The 16,694-nt window shown below is 43.5% G+C and overlaps 1 protein-coding gene across 4 annotated transcripts in view; it reads left to right on the top strand.

The window, feature by feature from the left end:
• The first annotated feature begins 6,018 nt into the window (after nt 1-6,018).
• Nucleotides 6,019-16,694, top strand: part of GNAO1 (G protein subunit alpha o1) — a 148,855-nt gene continuing 138,179 nt past the window's right edge. The window contains exons 1-2 of one of the 4 annotated variants that reach the window (XM_075281892.1): nt 6,019-6,416; nt 6,960-7,002. In XM_075281892.1, the coding sequence (XP_075137993.1) occupies nt 6,299-6,416; nt 6,960-7,002 (161 nt within the window). In that variant the 5' untranslated portion in view covers nt 6,019-6,298. The remainder of the gene's footprint in view (nt 6,417-6,959; nt 7,003-16,694) is intronic. The other 3 variants (XM_075281894.1, XM_075281891.1, XM_075281893.1) reach the window with 3 other exon arrangements.

The raw sequence follows: 16,694 nt of genomic DNA, 5'->3' as shown, positions 1-16,694 counted from the left end.
GTCCCATCTGAAATAATCCAATAAGGATAAGGATCCAATTTACACACCAGATGAAACCTTATTGCTAGGGGAAGATGCAGGTGTACAATTTGTAGTAGTTTCCCACACTAGCTAAAATGGGCGAGCCTTGAGCATGGGACCTCCCCGTGACATCCATGTGCACGAATAGTACATATGGACAAGGGTTTTACTAATAGGGCAATTCCTTTAATGTACTCTATGGCTTTTGGTTTTCCTCCAGACTCATTGGTCAATTACATTTTGTTCTGTATATAAGGAGGACGCCACCCAAAAGATAGCCTTATTTTAGTAAATCAGAAACAGCGTGATGTAACTGAGGAAATATGTAATAACTTCATCAGCAATGAGTGAAATTACTACAAAGAAGATAACCTAGCTGTGCTTATGGCTCTGTTCTTCAGGCTAGTTCCAGTACCTGCAGCTGCTGAGAACACCAGATTGATGGGGTAGACAAGCCTCATTCCCCCACCATGTGATACTAATGACCTATCACAATATCTGTAACATAGAAAACTCTGTTAAATTATATTGCGATTCATGCCATAGTGATATTATTCGGGGACAAACATGACACGTTGGCTTCCTGTGTACTTTGGGCCTACACTGACCACTGTCTATACAGCATTGGTGGTTCAGTGAATAAGTAGTAGGGACTATCACTTATCTCTGACAGTAGAATAACACCACGAGCCCAAAGTAAGGGCTCGTTCACACGGGGCAAGAGGGGGCGGATTTTGACACTGAATCCATGTCAGAATCCGCACCCTCACAATGGAGGTCTGTGTAGACCACTAGCTTACTTTTTTCCATGAGCGGCATGTTGCCGGAAAAAAAGAAGCGAGCTGTCCTTTCTTCAGGCGGATTTCGCGGCTGATTCAGCCCCGGCATCCGCCTTGCAGCAGCACCCTCCATACTAGGCCCATTCATTTGGTCTTACTCCGGAGGGCGAAGCCGCGACAGTCATGGCAGGCGCATTTTGGCACAATCAGGACCAAAATCCGACAATCCGCGCCCCGTGTGAACTAGCCCCAAAGGGGCGCGTATCACATTGAAAGCAATAGTGGAAAAAAGCCTCCCATTCATTTCAATGGGGAGCGCACGTATGCCGGCTCCCATAGAAATGAATGGGATCTGCTTTGTACGCGCTCATTCCGAACGTGTTTTACATTCAGAATCAGCTGAGCATAGACTCAGTGTGAATGCACCCTTAAGGGGTAATGGTAAGACCACAATTGATCAAAAAAGCTTTTTCCTCAACCGTGTACTGGTAGTATGGACCTTGGGAGCAGCTGGATGCCAGAAGGATGTAGTGACGTCGGTCACACGTTAAGATAACTTGAGAAAGGGCCGTGGCCTGAAACGTCTTGTGTTTGCCTTCATTGGACCTGCGCTGCCTGCCTTTCTTTTTTGCAGTCTCCATCCATTCCTTGGATTGCTGCATTAAGCGATATGGAATTCAAGGAGGGGGTCCCCTGCTCAGCCCTCTATGAGAAAGGGTGGAGATCTACTGAAAAGCAGTGGCCCTAATTCTGGCACACTTGCCTCCCCTCATATCGCATAAATGAGCTGTCAATAAATTGCTCCACTTGAAAGTAAATGATCAACTAACCAAAACCATTACCATTTGTTGGCCTAAAAGTCAGAACTAGAGATGAGCGAGTAGTATTCGATCAAATACCTTGCTGCCATAGGAATGCGTGTAAGCGGCCAAACACCAAGGGGTTAAGGGCATCGAATCTTCGATGCGCTTAACCCCTTGGTGTTCGGCCGCTTACATGCATTCCTGTGGCAGTGAGGTATTCGATTGAATACTACTCGCTCATCTCTAGTCAGAACCACAGTGATGACTATGGCAGCTTTCATATCAAAGTAGTTATCTGTAATGACACATCCCATGTAAGGTGGCCCCTGGCTGACTGTGGTTTGTGGCTATAAAAATCATTTTGCAAACTGGTTGCAGCATGATTTTTTTTGACCCAAAGTCAAGAGTGACTTCTAAAAGAATGGGAAATATAAAGTGATGGCTTATACTTCTGCCTTCTGCTAAATCTACTACTGGCTTTGGATTTTTCTGTAACATGTGGCCTCAGTTTTAAAGGCAGGGGGCTAGTGGATCGTTAAAATAAAAAGAAGCGATACTCACCTAACCTTGTATCCCTGCTTCAGGACAATTCCATTTAGTGCCCATCCTTACCTTATGTTAGGTATTGGTGACATATTAGTTTTGATGTCACCGGTACCCAACAGTTCTTCACATGCTGTGGAAAATGTTTGCAGTGTATATGCGCACAGGGCCAGCACCGGCACCCAGCAAACCAGGTAGATGGTAACGCTCATTGCACTGCTAGCAGAACTAAACAGTAAGTACAGATTTCATTCTTGCTTACTAGAGATGAGCGAACAATGTTCGGATCAGCCGATCCGAACAGCACGCTCCCATAGAAATGAATGGAAGCACCTGTGACGCCGACCAGCCGCCGGCAAAGTCAGCGTCACAGGTGTTTCCATTCATTTCTATGGGAGCGTGCTGTTCGGATCGGCTGATCCTAACAGTGTTCGCTCATCTCTATTGCTTACCACTCTAAATTCCTCTGTGTCCTGGGACTAACAGGGTTAAGTGTGTCAGTGTCAGAGCGGGGACGGGAAGGGGTCCGAGGTGCTAAAAGCAGTATGTGACAATGAAATCTGCACTTACTGCTCATTCCCTATAAATAATGTGGTGGGGGTAGAAATAAGGACCATTGTATGGAGGCATAACAGTGCATTGTAATGTATGGGGTCAGACTCTGAATTAGGCCCAATGAATGCGCGTAGTCTGAAGGAGGGAGTGTGTTCAGGCCGAATTGCGAGGTGAAGCGGCCTGAAGAATGAGCATCTCACTTCTTTTTCCATGAGCTGGAATAAACGGCTCCTAGAAAAAAGAACTGACCGGCTCTCATTGAAATTGGATACGGCTTCAAAATCCTGACCAAAAAACCCTGTGTGAACTTACCCTTAGATTTAGCTCTTGGGTTTCTACCAATACTCTGGGAATGGCACAATCTGACCTTGGAGTAACGTGCACTTCTGGGAAGATTACTAACTGTCTTGGATGTTTTACATAATCTTTTTCACTGTAAAATGATGGACTTCGCTGGATATATGGGCATCAAAAATTGCTTCTCTAAAATCACTGCTGATTAGAGATGAGCGAACAGCGAAATATTTGATATTCCTTTCGAATAGCCCCTCAATATTCGACTATTCGAACGAATATCAAACCCCATTATAGTCTATGGGGAAAAAAAAACGTTTGTTTCAGGGGAAACCACAATTCGACTCAGGAGGGTCACCAAGTCCACTATGACACCTCAGCAAATGATGACAACACCTCTGGAGGCAACTGGGACAGCAGGGGAAGCATGTCTGGGGGCATCTAACATGCCCAAGTAACTGTATTATGCCACTAATAATGCGGGAGCTGCCTTTTTCCCTTTTTGACCAGCATTGATTGGCTTAATGCCATACAGTGTACAGCATTCGGCCAATCAATGCTAGTTCTGCCGGAGGCTCGTCTGTGAGGAGGCGGAGTCTAAGATTGGTCCACAGCAGTCTCCATTGTGGTCCGATCTCAGGTATAGCAGAGTTGACACAGCTCTGCTACATGTCAGGTGTGCGCTCAACACTGCTACATCTGAGATTGGACCACAATGGAGACTGTTGTGGACCAATTTTAGACTCCACCTCCTCACAGACGAGCCTCCGGCAGAACCAGCGTTGACTGGCCAAATGCTGTACACTGTATGGCATTCGGCCAATCAACGCTGGTCAATGCATTCCTATGAGAAAAAGTCAGCTCCCGCATAACACAAGCTGACAGGGATCCCGACTAGCATATAATGGGCTGCCACGAGATAGAGCCCTAAAGAGCTGTTTGAGTAACGTTCCTACCTAAATAAAGCTAATTCCTAGCTAACCCTGCCAGTACATCTATCCCTGTCTCACAGTCACATAGTTCACAGTCTCATATGAACCGAATCTGAAATCGACTATTCGTATAAAGTGGAGGTCACCTGATTTATCCAGCCAATTACTTTTTCCGATTTTTTTCGATGCCTACGTTTTCCTACTTCCTATTCCACCTCCCCTGCACAGTTATTGGTGCAAAAAAAGTGCCATGGAAGGTGGGAGGAGAATTGAATTTTTAATGAGTTTGCCGCGTGGTATTTCATTTGAATCGAATATCTCGAACAGCCTGATAACGCCGTTCGCTCATCTCTACTGCTGATGTTTTTCCTCCTTGGCATTGTATTAATGGGAGGCTGATATTATGATGTTAAACTCATATTTATTGGTCACATGGCCATGCTGCAGCGCAAACATAGCCACTATGCAATGTGCGGCGCTGTGCTTTGTAAATAATAAAGAGGTCACAGAAATTAATATCATACACCCCTTTAACACACTCTTGAATATGTCACACCAGGTATTCTGATAAAACTTGTTTATTATCGAGGTGGACACACTTGCTGATGATCAGTTAATAAAGGGCATTTGATTAGTAGCATTAAATAATTTTTATGGAAGCAGTAAGGGTGTACTTAAAGGGAGTCTGCCAGTAGGAAAATTGATGTCAAACTAATGATAATACCTTGTAGGGCGGCTTCTACACTTTACAAACATTTTTTTTTTCTGCATTGCAGCTTGATTTTCATGAAAATGAGTGTTTTATTCTTATGCAAATTAGCTGAAAAGGATTTAAGGCGTGTCTTCTCCTGCGAGGGGCTCACTCTCTGTTCTAGATAACCGCCTCTAACTGAAGACAAAATGGCAGAAGATACTCAGGCAATGGGGGACACAGATAGGCAGCAGTTAAGGACATTTATCTACCCCAGCAGAAGTACCTCTAAAGCCCTTTTCAGAAGGTACCGTCATTAGTTTTACTTTCCCTGCTGACAGACATTTTGGCCTACTAAATAAATGATGATACAGTGGAATCTGCTGTGTGCTGGTGTTCAACTGAGATGTCTGGATATACAAAACCATACACTGTATGTACTTTCGGTGTACTTTGTTTTTCTCATGACTGTGTGCTGTGGAACATGGCTGCAAATCTGGACTTCTATTTTTTTTTACACAGTATGTGGCAGAGTCTGCACAGAGAATCTTTAGACTTTTTCCTCTACTGAAAAGTAAACAGGTTAATGGGGGTGTCCTATGGTCACAACTTATCAACTATCCACTGAATAGATGGGGCTGACAAAGACAGTCCCACATAGGTGACCATTGCTCCATTCATACAGCAGGCATGAGACCTTTGTTCTGGTGATTTCCACCATTGATCCCATATTTATCATCTATCTATACTGTGGATGGGCGCTCAGTGATTATAGGTGATCCGTTTAACCTCGTCTTGACCAATAATTTAACCAATTACCAAAAAATGCAAACTGCAGACCAGAACGCAAAATAACTACGGACCCCAAATAACTATTGACCTCAGGATAAGAACTGACCCCAACGGGTACATGGCAGGGGCTAACCTGAACAGGCATTGGCTTGAGACATTTTCGGCGTCACACTACACATCAGGTTTTTTAATTGCCACGTAACAAACTTGTAGATAAGATTTCCATCCTTTCCCTGTGCAGATCTGACCCCTGCTCCATTCCTACTCCTTCTAGTGCCCCTTTAAGGTTCCTTTATACAGGTGGTCTATCAAATACACAGTCTTATCCTAGTACAGGCATTTATTTGCATTGTGCCCTTGTTTGTGCAGTGAGATTACTAGGACACTTCTTTGCACATGTTCCCTATTAATATATGGGAGGCCTCCCCCCTCCTCAGACAATGGGTGTCTGGGGCAGGCCGGCCGGCACTACACCTCCACCATCACTACAACCCTCCATACTAGCAGCGGCTCCTCCTTTCATCCCTGACAGCAGGCGTCACGTGACGCGGGCTTGGACAGTGGGCGGGTCCTCCCTAGGATCCAGCGCGCGCTCCCTCCCTCCTGTGTCTGGCCGCTCCCGCGGACGCGCGCCCAGTGACGTCAGAGCGGCAGCGGAGAGACAGAGCCGGGAGATAGCGGGAGGGATACACCGAGAGCGACAGACTGACTGACGGACGGACAGTGTGAGAAGCGGCACTAGACCTAGCGGGATCTATTCCCTGCCGCCATCCAACCGGTCCGAGGAAACAAACCCACCTCCTCCCCCTCCCTCATCAACCGCCGGGAAAAAAGGACCCGGGACCCCTCCGCCCCGCTCCCGCCGGACCCGGGACCCCCCGAGCAGTCATGGGCTGCACCCTGAGCGCGGAGGAGAGAGCTGCGCTGGAGAGAAGCAAACAGATCGAGAAGAACCTGAAGGAGGATGGGATCAGCGCGGCCAAGGATGTCAAGCTGCTGCTGCTGGGTGAGGGAGAGACCCCTGTGCTGTGCTATGCTGTGAGAGGGGGAGAGATCCCTGTGCTGTAAGAGGGAAGGAGAGAGACCCCTGTGCTGTGAGAGGGAGAGAGAGAGACCCCTGTGCTGTGTGTGAGACCCCCTGCCATACGTGCAGTCCATACATATTGTGGCTGACACATCTACACTCATGCAGATGTATACAGTATCCCCATGGCTGCAGCCCCCTCCTATATGCTGTGCTGGCAGACACCCCTCACTCACTGTAACCTACACCCCAGGGGTGTCAGTAATGGAGCTGATGTATGAATCACCCATATCTGTCACATAGTGTATAATATATATAATATGTATATGTGTGTGTTATTGTTGTATTGGGGGAGGGGGTGACATGAAATCTGCAGCAATCTGTCAGCTACATAAGATGGTGACAGATGTTATTCCTGTGTGAGTGTGTGCTAGCATTGTAGAGTGCACACTTGTATGTCTAGTGAGTGCTAGCTTCCATCTATTCATCCTGATGGAAAGTCTTTTTTCCTCTCTGACCCTACAGGGGCCGGGGAATCTGGGAAGAGCACCATTGTGAAGCAGATGAAGTAAGTGGCCTCCCCCTCCTCCCCCCTCTTTCTAATGCTGTGTGAGCCGCCATGTTTGTGCCTGGCCCTGTGCTGGAGCTGTTCTCAGCCTGTGGTGCTGAATCCTGCGGATGGGGCTGAGCTCTGCTGGCCTTATAGTGCCGGCTTTAGGGGGCTGGGGGCCTCCCTGGCAGCCATTAGTGTCCTGGATGTGCCCACATCGCATGTGTATGACAGGCTGTATATAAACACTGCACTCATTACACCTCATGTACATCGGTGAGCATTGTCTATGGCTTTGACAAGGCAGCTGAAATAATGACATCTCTCAGGGATCTCCGAGCAGTCTCCAGCGCCATCATGGATTCTCTGGGTGCCCAGCAGGGGGAGACAGTGCAGGGTGTGGATGCTGCTTCTGATCAGCATGTTGGAGATAATATAGGACTCCATGGCAAAGGATAGGATGTTGTTATTATCTACTGTGTATTAATGTGCAAAGGCCATTCACATTTCCATATCGATCCCGCTGCAGTGAATTCACTTCCCCTGTATGTATGTTCTATCAGTATGGTCATACCAAATCAGGTCACGTATAGATCATTGGCATGGATGCATTCTAGATAGATATGCTCAGCATCATTCACCTATACCTGCCGTGTTATCTCTGCAAATGACTGTGTCCTGCATCTATGGGATGGGATCAATAGACTTAGGATGTGGGGCTGGGTGATCTGTATTTTGCTGACTAGGATGGATCAGGTGGTATATATGAGTAGTCCTAGTCTTGTACATATATGACTGTGCTGAGTATACAGCTAGCAGTGTGTGCATAGCCCTAGTCTTGTACATATATGACTATGCTGAGTATACAGCTAGCAGTGTGTGTATAGCATTACCCTTGTACCTATATGACTGTGCTGAGTATACAGCTAGCTGTGTCTGTATAGGCTTCCCTCTGTACATATATGACTGCTGAGTATACAGTTTTATACATGAGTATACAGCTAGCAGTGTGTGTGTGTGTATAGTCCTAGCCTTGCCTCTGTACATGTATGACTATGCTGAGTGTACAGCTGTATACAGTGTATGACTATGCTGCTATGTACTGCCGGCTGAGCCGCTAAATCCAGTCATTTGATGGCCTTATTAAAGATGGCCGCCTGTGAATGTCGCTCCAGCCCTTCTTTCATGCTGCTGTACCAGCCATAGGATAATCCTTGTGCTGCATGTAGTGGGGGAGAATTGTGGATTCTTATGTGACTCTCCGCCCTGTAGCCGTGTATGGCGCCGCTCATTACTGTATCGTCGTACAGCTAGTTGTACTATTTGGCTCGCCTACATTTTGCCGTGCTCCCCGTTTCCCACGCTCCTTACAAGCCGTATTGAAGCGATTCAGGAGGTGGACAGCGCCCAACCGGGATTCGGAAGTGTTGTGGGCGGAGTCTCAGTACTCGGCTGCCTTCGTGCATCTCCGAGGAGCCTTCGGCAGCTTGAGCTTGGCTTCGGTTGTTTCCGGATGAGATCGGAGATCCTCGTCTTTGTGGACTTCTGTGTTCTTCTTACCAGAAGCGATTTGGGAGCTTCACTTCAAGGATCTTGTATTTGTTTTCTATGTATATTTTTACTTTGCATTATTAATTGGGTTCTTATCGCCCATTGTATTTTTATCTTAAGGGTCAGTAAACCCTTATGTGATGGGTTCCCAGGTTGTGACCCTTCTTGGCTAGTCATGTGATACTGTGTGACTCCTTACTATCTATAATGTAAGACCTGCCAATACCTTGAGAGTTGTAAGGAATTGTCAGGTCTTCTTCACCTTTGACTTCTTTCATTCCTCAGCTATGTATTTCTATCTAATAAGCAGATATTCGTGATTACTAATAACCTACCGATCTGTGTATATAGCCCTATGCATCTCTTCCCTATGTTTCTGGCCTTTTCTCCCATATGGCTAACATTCATTACCTTGAGAAGTTGAGGCTAGATGGCTGAGATCACAGAATTATACTACACAGGTTTTATTTGTAGTCTGTACCTATGGAATACAATGTATACAATGTTTTGGATTTTTTCACTCCAAGCTGTTTAAGGGCTTAATGGCCTAATATTCAGGGCAGTAATCAGGAATAGTCATTCCTTGGAGCGCTCATTGCCGGCAATTGGCATGTCTAATTGTTATGATGATAATCTGCATCTTTTAGGGAGTTATTACACATCTGTGTTTTTACATGCGTTTTTTTTTTTTTGGAAACTAGGCAGGTATTTTGCAATTTTTTTTAACCAGTGTTTTTTATTGGTGTAGAAAAAAACATCTAGGCCTTATTCACATGTTAGTTCTTTGCATCAGTATATGAGCCAAAGTCCGGAAGTGGAGACTTCACAGAAATAAGGTTTAATGGAAAAAATTGGTACTTTTCCATGTTTCAACCAACTCCTGGTTTTGGCACACAGTCACCGACGTGTGAATAATGCCTTATACTACCTAAAAGATGCAAAAGGCCAACCAACAGTTGTCAGCAACACACTTTCCTCCCCAATTACTTAATAATGACCTATATAATAGGCTGTTGCAAGTGGGCAGCCATTGACGTGTTTATTGTCCATCATTTGGGCAGCGTAATAGGGCCCTTACTTCATTTCTTATTTAGGATACATTACAGTAATTATAAAATGGCTGCAAAGATTCTCATATCATTTAAGGTCACTAAAATAAGATTGGATTTCCTGATATATATATATATATATATATATATATATATAATATATCTTTTAATTGTGTGCATTTTACAATAAAAGAACAAGAATATGAACAAAACCATCAACATGGCACTGCAGTACAGTACAGCAAGAGGATGTATAATACTAGAACACTAGGGCCTCTTCTTGAAAGCTCTGGAAGCATTCGCTGCTTGGGAAGGGGAAAGGGTTGGGTTATGATTAAGGGTTCCTTTGAATTTTAATATATTTTTAGTAAATTTTGTCACCCAGCACGAATTCAGAGACTTATGTTTTGGTGGTTGTCCATACAGATGGCTGTAAGACCAGGGGATCTTCACGGTTTAGGATTCACATAGACTTTCCATACTAACCTGTATCATAATATGTATGGTATTTATCCTAAGCAGTGATGGATTGGCACCTAGTGTGAGCACTAAATGCATTATTCAGTAGGAATCCGGGGAACATGTGGAACATTTTTTTATAGCCCATTTGTTACCTCCTAGTTATTTTGATAACTTGTTGAAATTCATGAAATGGATGTGAAGTGAGAGCCCTCCCTGATGGGCCCAGGGTAAGTCAGGAGGTGGTGCTTCTCTGGGGTATCTCCTTTCACTCCGCTCCCACAGGATGGGGTTTGCATGTGATTATTCATCCATTTTTAAGCCTTAAATAGGAGATGTGAAAAGCAATTTTCTCTCTTTGACTTGCAGGTGCAGAGAAATATTCTGAGGTTTGTTAGTCAAGCCCTTCAATATTAATAGAGGGATTGATTTAAAGCGTGGCTTCCCTGTAGCTTTTTTTCGTATACGCTGTAAATAAAAGGGAATACGTATATTGGTATATGTACTGCTGGACTTTAATGTTAGTAGAGTCTGCTGACAGACATATTGAAGTCTTGGTTCATTAATGCTTCTTATGATAGCTGTATTTTTTATCGGAAAGCGTGGTATGTCCGTTTTTGTAATAGCCATTCATTTATTGCTAATGATATATAGATCTGTATGTGCCAGTATTGTATCACTAGCGGTACAGGAAGGGTGTGTGGCCTTTTACGTGTAGTAGAAAACTTGATGCCGGGGTAATGTTTTTCTCAGTAATAGCTTTTGTGACCCTTGTGTATGCTTCTTAGTAAGACACAATGATAATAGGAGTTACTTTCATCTTGAGATGACAAGAGTTCCTTCTATGTAAAATGTCCTCTTTCCTGTGCCATTTCCTTCCCATGTCTTTGGTATGGCTGGTATGCACAGTATACACAAGCCCTACTAATGTATACAATATTTACCCAACTTTTCGTTTCTTGGGTTTTCACTCTAGGATCCAAACAAAATGATCCAAGATGGCAAATTTATCCTGAAAATATGTCTTTTGAAGCCAAATACCCCTCTGCTTAGCTCTGTTTTCCTGGATGTTTGCTTTAAAATTTTGGGCCCAGTCATACCAATTTGTTTCCCAGAGACAAAGCGACCTTGCTGCTCTTCTCATCTACAAATTGGCATTGAGATTCCTAACTATTAGGGGTAGCCATTTTACAGGCTAGACCACATTTTCTTCAGTGGTTATTGCCTGGTTCCTTTAGCTCCTAGTTATTAGAACAGTGGTCTCCAGGGGTCACATAACAGGTGCTGCTTTACATGTATATGGCATGGTGTCAAAGATTTAATGATGGGTTATCTTCTACTGAGTGGATAAGGGAATCACACCTTGAGAAAATAGCGGGATCTTTAAGGAAAGGCTTGTCTTTTATCTCATAGGTCTGCTAGAATGGGCAGCAACGGAGATGGTATTGAGTACGCTGGTTTTAGTACCAATGTGTCCATGGTCAGTTTCAGGATGTTTTTAGATTAGATTTTGCCGTGAACATGAAAATCACAAACATTGGTATTTATTACGAAAATGAGAGAAAATAACTCAATAAAAAGGACTTACTAAATCCGGGCTTAGGCCTCTTTCACGTGACTGTAGCTGGGTCAGTGTTATGAATGAACCTTCAGAGAAAGACTGGAATGGAAAGATTTGCAACTCTTTTGAGATCTTTTCCCACTTCTGGGTTTGGATTATAAATACCGATATGCAATACCGTACAAACTAAAATATTTTTATCCCACTGTGGACTTTGGGTACATATTTACACGGACAGATTTGTTGCAGCAATTTTTGTGGCTGTCACTGTTATCTGAGGTTTGCAGATATCCTTGTTTGTGGTCGCAATAACCCTATTCAGATGAATGGAACTGATTTTCAGTTGCAAAAATTTGTGCAACAAATTTGCCGTATGTGAATATACCCTAAGGCTGGATTAGGTTATTTTTCAGCTGCTTTTTGTTTTCTTGCCAGATGTCTACTGCTTAACCAACAGGAAAACATGAAACACTCTACAAAAAATGGAGTAGATCACTTTAGTTACTCTCCTGAGGTATACATGAAAAATGTTGTCATGTATAAATGTCATATTTATTAAGTCCCTGAACCACTTCCAAATGTGTCAGGAAAAGTAGATGTGGCTTCAAAGTTTCCCTAAGCACAAGGACATTATAGACCCTATACAAAGGACAAGACCAGTCAAAGCTAGGTCTAATCCAATGTATATGTGCCCTACCTCTGTAAGGAAAAAAACCAAAACAAAATCTGAATCTAGACATTAAAGGAGTATTGCCATAACTCTTGTTCTGCAGCCTGAAGGCTCTGTACTCTGTTCACTTCCTGGATTTCTCGCACATTGGTTGGTGGGGTTTCACTTGCTCTGCTATCTGCTATGATCCATAGTATGATAATGATGTGGAAACTGATGTAGCAGAGCTGAATTTGAGTCAGTGTGCATTACATACAGAGGTAACTCAGCCCTTATCAGCCAAATTCAATTAAACCGGCTGATAAATGGAAAAGCTGAAGATAGACAGCACAGTAATCCTGAGGAGCTCCATTGCTTGTCAGCCCCTCCCTCCCCCCCTAAGAGCAGGCAGCTACTTCACTTGACAAATGAGCAGATAATCCCAAGGGCCGGTGTCAACAATGAAGTGAATAAATTAAGATAGCGGCCAAACAAAGCAGTTTTGATAAAGCAATGTATTTAGGAAAAGTCTTATATCCACATAAACTAGCAGTATAGACGGGATCCTTGTTCTGGGACAACCCCTTGAATAAGTATAATATGTTATAATACAAGTATAATATGTTAAACCCATCTGAAATAAACCACACCCCATTATCTTGCCACACCACTGATAGACATGCAGTCATGTATGAATGTTGTGTGAACGTGGTCACATGGGACAGTTTTTTGCAGTGTTATAGATGCCACCCATTGATCCCTCTGATCTTCTGAACTGTGACATGTAACCTGGGGCTCTCCTGCAGCCAGTGCTTGTTGGTAATTGTAGTTGCACAGCGGATGGAGACCAATGGATTGTAAATCACAGGCCTTTGGATTATGTATTTTCAGTAATCCTATGTTGCGACACTTGCAGTTGTTATATAATGGAGCAAAGACAGACTAATGGGTGCAGCTTCACACGGACAGTATTTTGTATCAGTCTTTGTACGCCAAACCCAGGGGTGGCTCTAAGACACCGAAGAGGCAGCGATCTTACTTCCTCTACTGGTTATGGGTTACAAATACTGATGAAACATACTGACAGGTGGCTTAAGGCAGTTCTATAGATTGGGTCCAGTATGTATAGGCTGGATGTGTGCCATACTGTGAAGATATTTCTATCTTTATATCTGAATATTCACGTGAAAAATCATTTTTTGGAATACTTATGCTCTGTTACTGGTGTAGAAAGTGGTTCCTCAGTTTACAGAAGAATCTCTGCGTAGTATAAAAAAAAATAAAACCCATCTTCGTCACCACTCCAATCCCTCTGTTACTGCTGCTGTGCCTGGGTCCTCCGTCTCTACTTCCTAGTCCCCCTTGACACACAGAAAATGGCTAGTCAGTCAGTTGCTGGATTGGATTGACTTAGTGGTATTTCCTATGTGTCGAAAAGGACCAGGGGGTGGAGATGTACAGAGGACCTCTGATAGGGGTTGGAACAGGAGTGGCGGGGAATTGGTAAGTACCATTTTTGATACCTAGCCTTTTCTAAATAATTTTCATGACCCAGAAAGCCAAGATATCTATCTATCTATCTATCTATCTATCTATCTATCTATCTATCTATCTATCTATCTATCTATCTAATCATAACATATATATATATATATATATATTAACATTCTGTTCCCACAGTTTATGGGACCTACAACAGCTATTTAAAGCTATTCATAGACATTACATTGTTTTATTACTATCTAGCAGCCCAAATTCCTTATGCATACTGTGACTAGAAAGGAGGTTTGCCGCTGTCTAACTCATCTTGTCCAACTTATCACCATAAGGACTTGTTCACATATCCCTTTTTTCACAGATGTGTGCTGTCAGTCTTTACCTCAGACACCTCATGGACCTATCGTGTTTATGGGTTTGTTTTGTCCATAGTTGATCATTGGCCATAATTTGACATAATTTCCTACACTTCGTACTATGTTAGATCTATGTGCGTGTGTTATTTTCATATACCCTAAATCACAGACCAAAGTAGGATATGTCTACGTTTTTTTTTTTCTTTTTTTAAACTGACTCATGGCTCATGAAAGAAAACTGATGTGTGCGTGAATGCGATAAATTTAGTAGATCGAGCAAACGTCTCCTAAGAATGGATGTGTGAATAAGAGCTAAGAAACCGTAGGATCTTGCAGGGAGAGTTTCACTAGCTGATCATGTTCTCCCAATACCAGACACTGAAGACTAGTTTGTTGGAGGGACCTGAAAGAAGAAATCTTAATGCCATTTGCTTGGATTGGTAGTGGGCATATTCTGATAAATGGACCATACATTTCTATGTTTTGCAGCCCAGGTCTACCTCGTAGACTACTCGGTGTTGGGTAAACCTACTTTCCTCAATTCTCTAGCGATTCACAGTGACAATTAAGTCTTGTAAGTGCAATTTGTGCAATTATCTAGTGACAAGTCTGAACAGGATCATGGAAATCAATGCTAACATAATCCGGCGTTTTGCGGAAAGTAACGTTATCATAAAATGCTTTGAGACAACTTAAGCAGCCGCCTGGTTTCCAGAAGCGTTTACTGGAGAGGGGGCTTCCTAAGCACAGAGCCATGAGTCACCCTAATGTTATTATTGGCACGTAATGCTGAGTGTGCTTAGCCTGAGCCTGGCAGGTTGTACTGGGCGGTGCAACATCCCTGAGCACCCGCAATTAAACTCTATTATTTAGTACTCCAATTTGCCTGAAGGGACAGCAGTACTTTGAACAACAATGTATTTGGGCAGCTAAGGGGTTAATAGCTGGTGTCTGTGACAGAAGGGGGGTGTTACATTGATTTGTGTTCAGGGTGTAGTTTAGCGTAAAGCTTTGAGGGCACTCTGCTTCGATCACACAGCAATACTGTCATGTTACTACTACACGGATCTATGGCAGGGGAGTCACGAGAGGGCACCGCTGATCAGGCGTTTTGGCAGCAGTTTGGGCTCCACTAAGTATATTATTGTCAAATGGTCTGGCAGGGGTGCTGAATTATTTTAGGAGAGGGAATTTTGAGCCCCTGTACGGTTTGATTCTTGAATGTCCTTGGATGCTCATAAGAGTTACATCCACTTTCTCTGTTTATTCCATATAGGCCGTGTAATGCCTTCTGTGTACACCCTATGAAAGCCATTACATTATGAATGAGACTAATCCAATGTATGGCATAAAAACCCATTGGGTTGAGCTTGTTGTTCATGTAATCAAAAGTAAGGACTTATTGTTCTTGTGAACAGAGGTCAATATATGAAGGAGATTGATCACTGACTGCTTTGCAGTATGGCCGTGTCATATTTATAGGTGAATTGATCTGTATTCACCTTCAATACTCCTGTGTGAGTTAATGGACAGTGAAATGGACTTTTGATGGGCTACCAAGGAACCAACCAACCTTTGTAGAGCAACTTTATCAGAATTGGACCAACTCTTCCTTGTTTCTTAATATTACAATGCTTGTGAGGTTTAGGAGCTCCTTACAAGATTACTCAAGACACTTCAAGCAGAGGCCTAAAACGGATATTCTATGGACCACATGGTTTCCTCTGTGGCTACAGTATGTATACATCCTTTCTAGTATTGTGTATCCTGCGAGAAGAGAGACACACCTATGCCCTATTGGCATTACCAGGGTTATTCTAGTAACCCACATGTAGGTGGCCGTGAATGGCAGTGCATAGTGTTATACTCTAATTCAATGTGTCCATTACAGCATGACATACAGACCAGGGGTATTTAGTGGAAATGCAGTATAATACTGCTGAGAAAGCTTCTGTGTAATACAACTATACTGTCATAGCAGTAGTGTGTATATCTAATACATACTCATTGTAAGAGGATTACTGAGCAGTCTGTGATGGATGACATTGCTATACATTTACACTTACATGTGGATGCACTGGTATAGGTGTAGATTGATAACTTGGTTGAAGAAGTTTTATGTAAAACAAATGTGGCTGTAAAGCAGATTATATATGTGAAATAGTCTGCAGCCAGTAGTTACCAGTTTTGCTTTGTATCATGCAGTAATGACTACATGGTATACCAGACCTTGTGGATCCCAATAAAGAGGACCTTTCACCACCTCCACTCCAGTTTTTTACATCAGTTAATAGCAGCTGCCCCACTGATTTTGGCACAGTTGGGGTTTTTTCTCTAACCCCCACCGTTCCTGAGCAATGTGTTATTTATGGTGCCTGATATGATATTTATGCTCTGTACTGTCAGGAGGGCGGTGTCAGGCAGGAGCAGACAAGGGGTGTGATCCTGAGCCCTGACACTGGCTGTCTCTGATTGGCGCTCTGAACTATGCCCCCCTGCCTGACACCGCCCTTCTGACATTACAGAGTAAGCTCATCCGGCATCATAGCACATCAGGCAACAGAATTAGGAATGGTGGGGGCTAGAGA

This window comes from Leptodactylus fuscus, chromosome 7 (genome assembly GCF_031893055.1).
Source record: "Leptodactylus fuscus isolate aLepFus1 chromosome 7, aLepFus1.hap2, whole genome shotgun sequence".
In the NCBI taxonomy this organism is placed as follows: domain Eukaryota; kingdom Metazoa; phylum Chordata; class Amphibia; order Anura; family Leptodactylidae; genus Leptodactylus; species Leptodactylus fuscus.
This window is presented reverse-complemented; position numbering and strand designations above follow the sequence as displayed.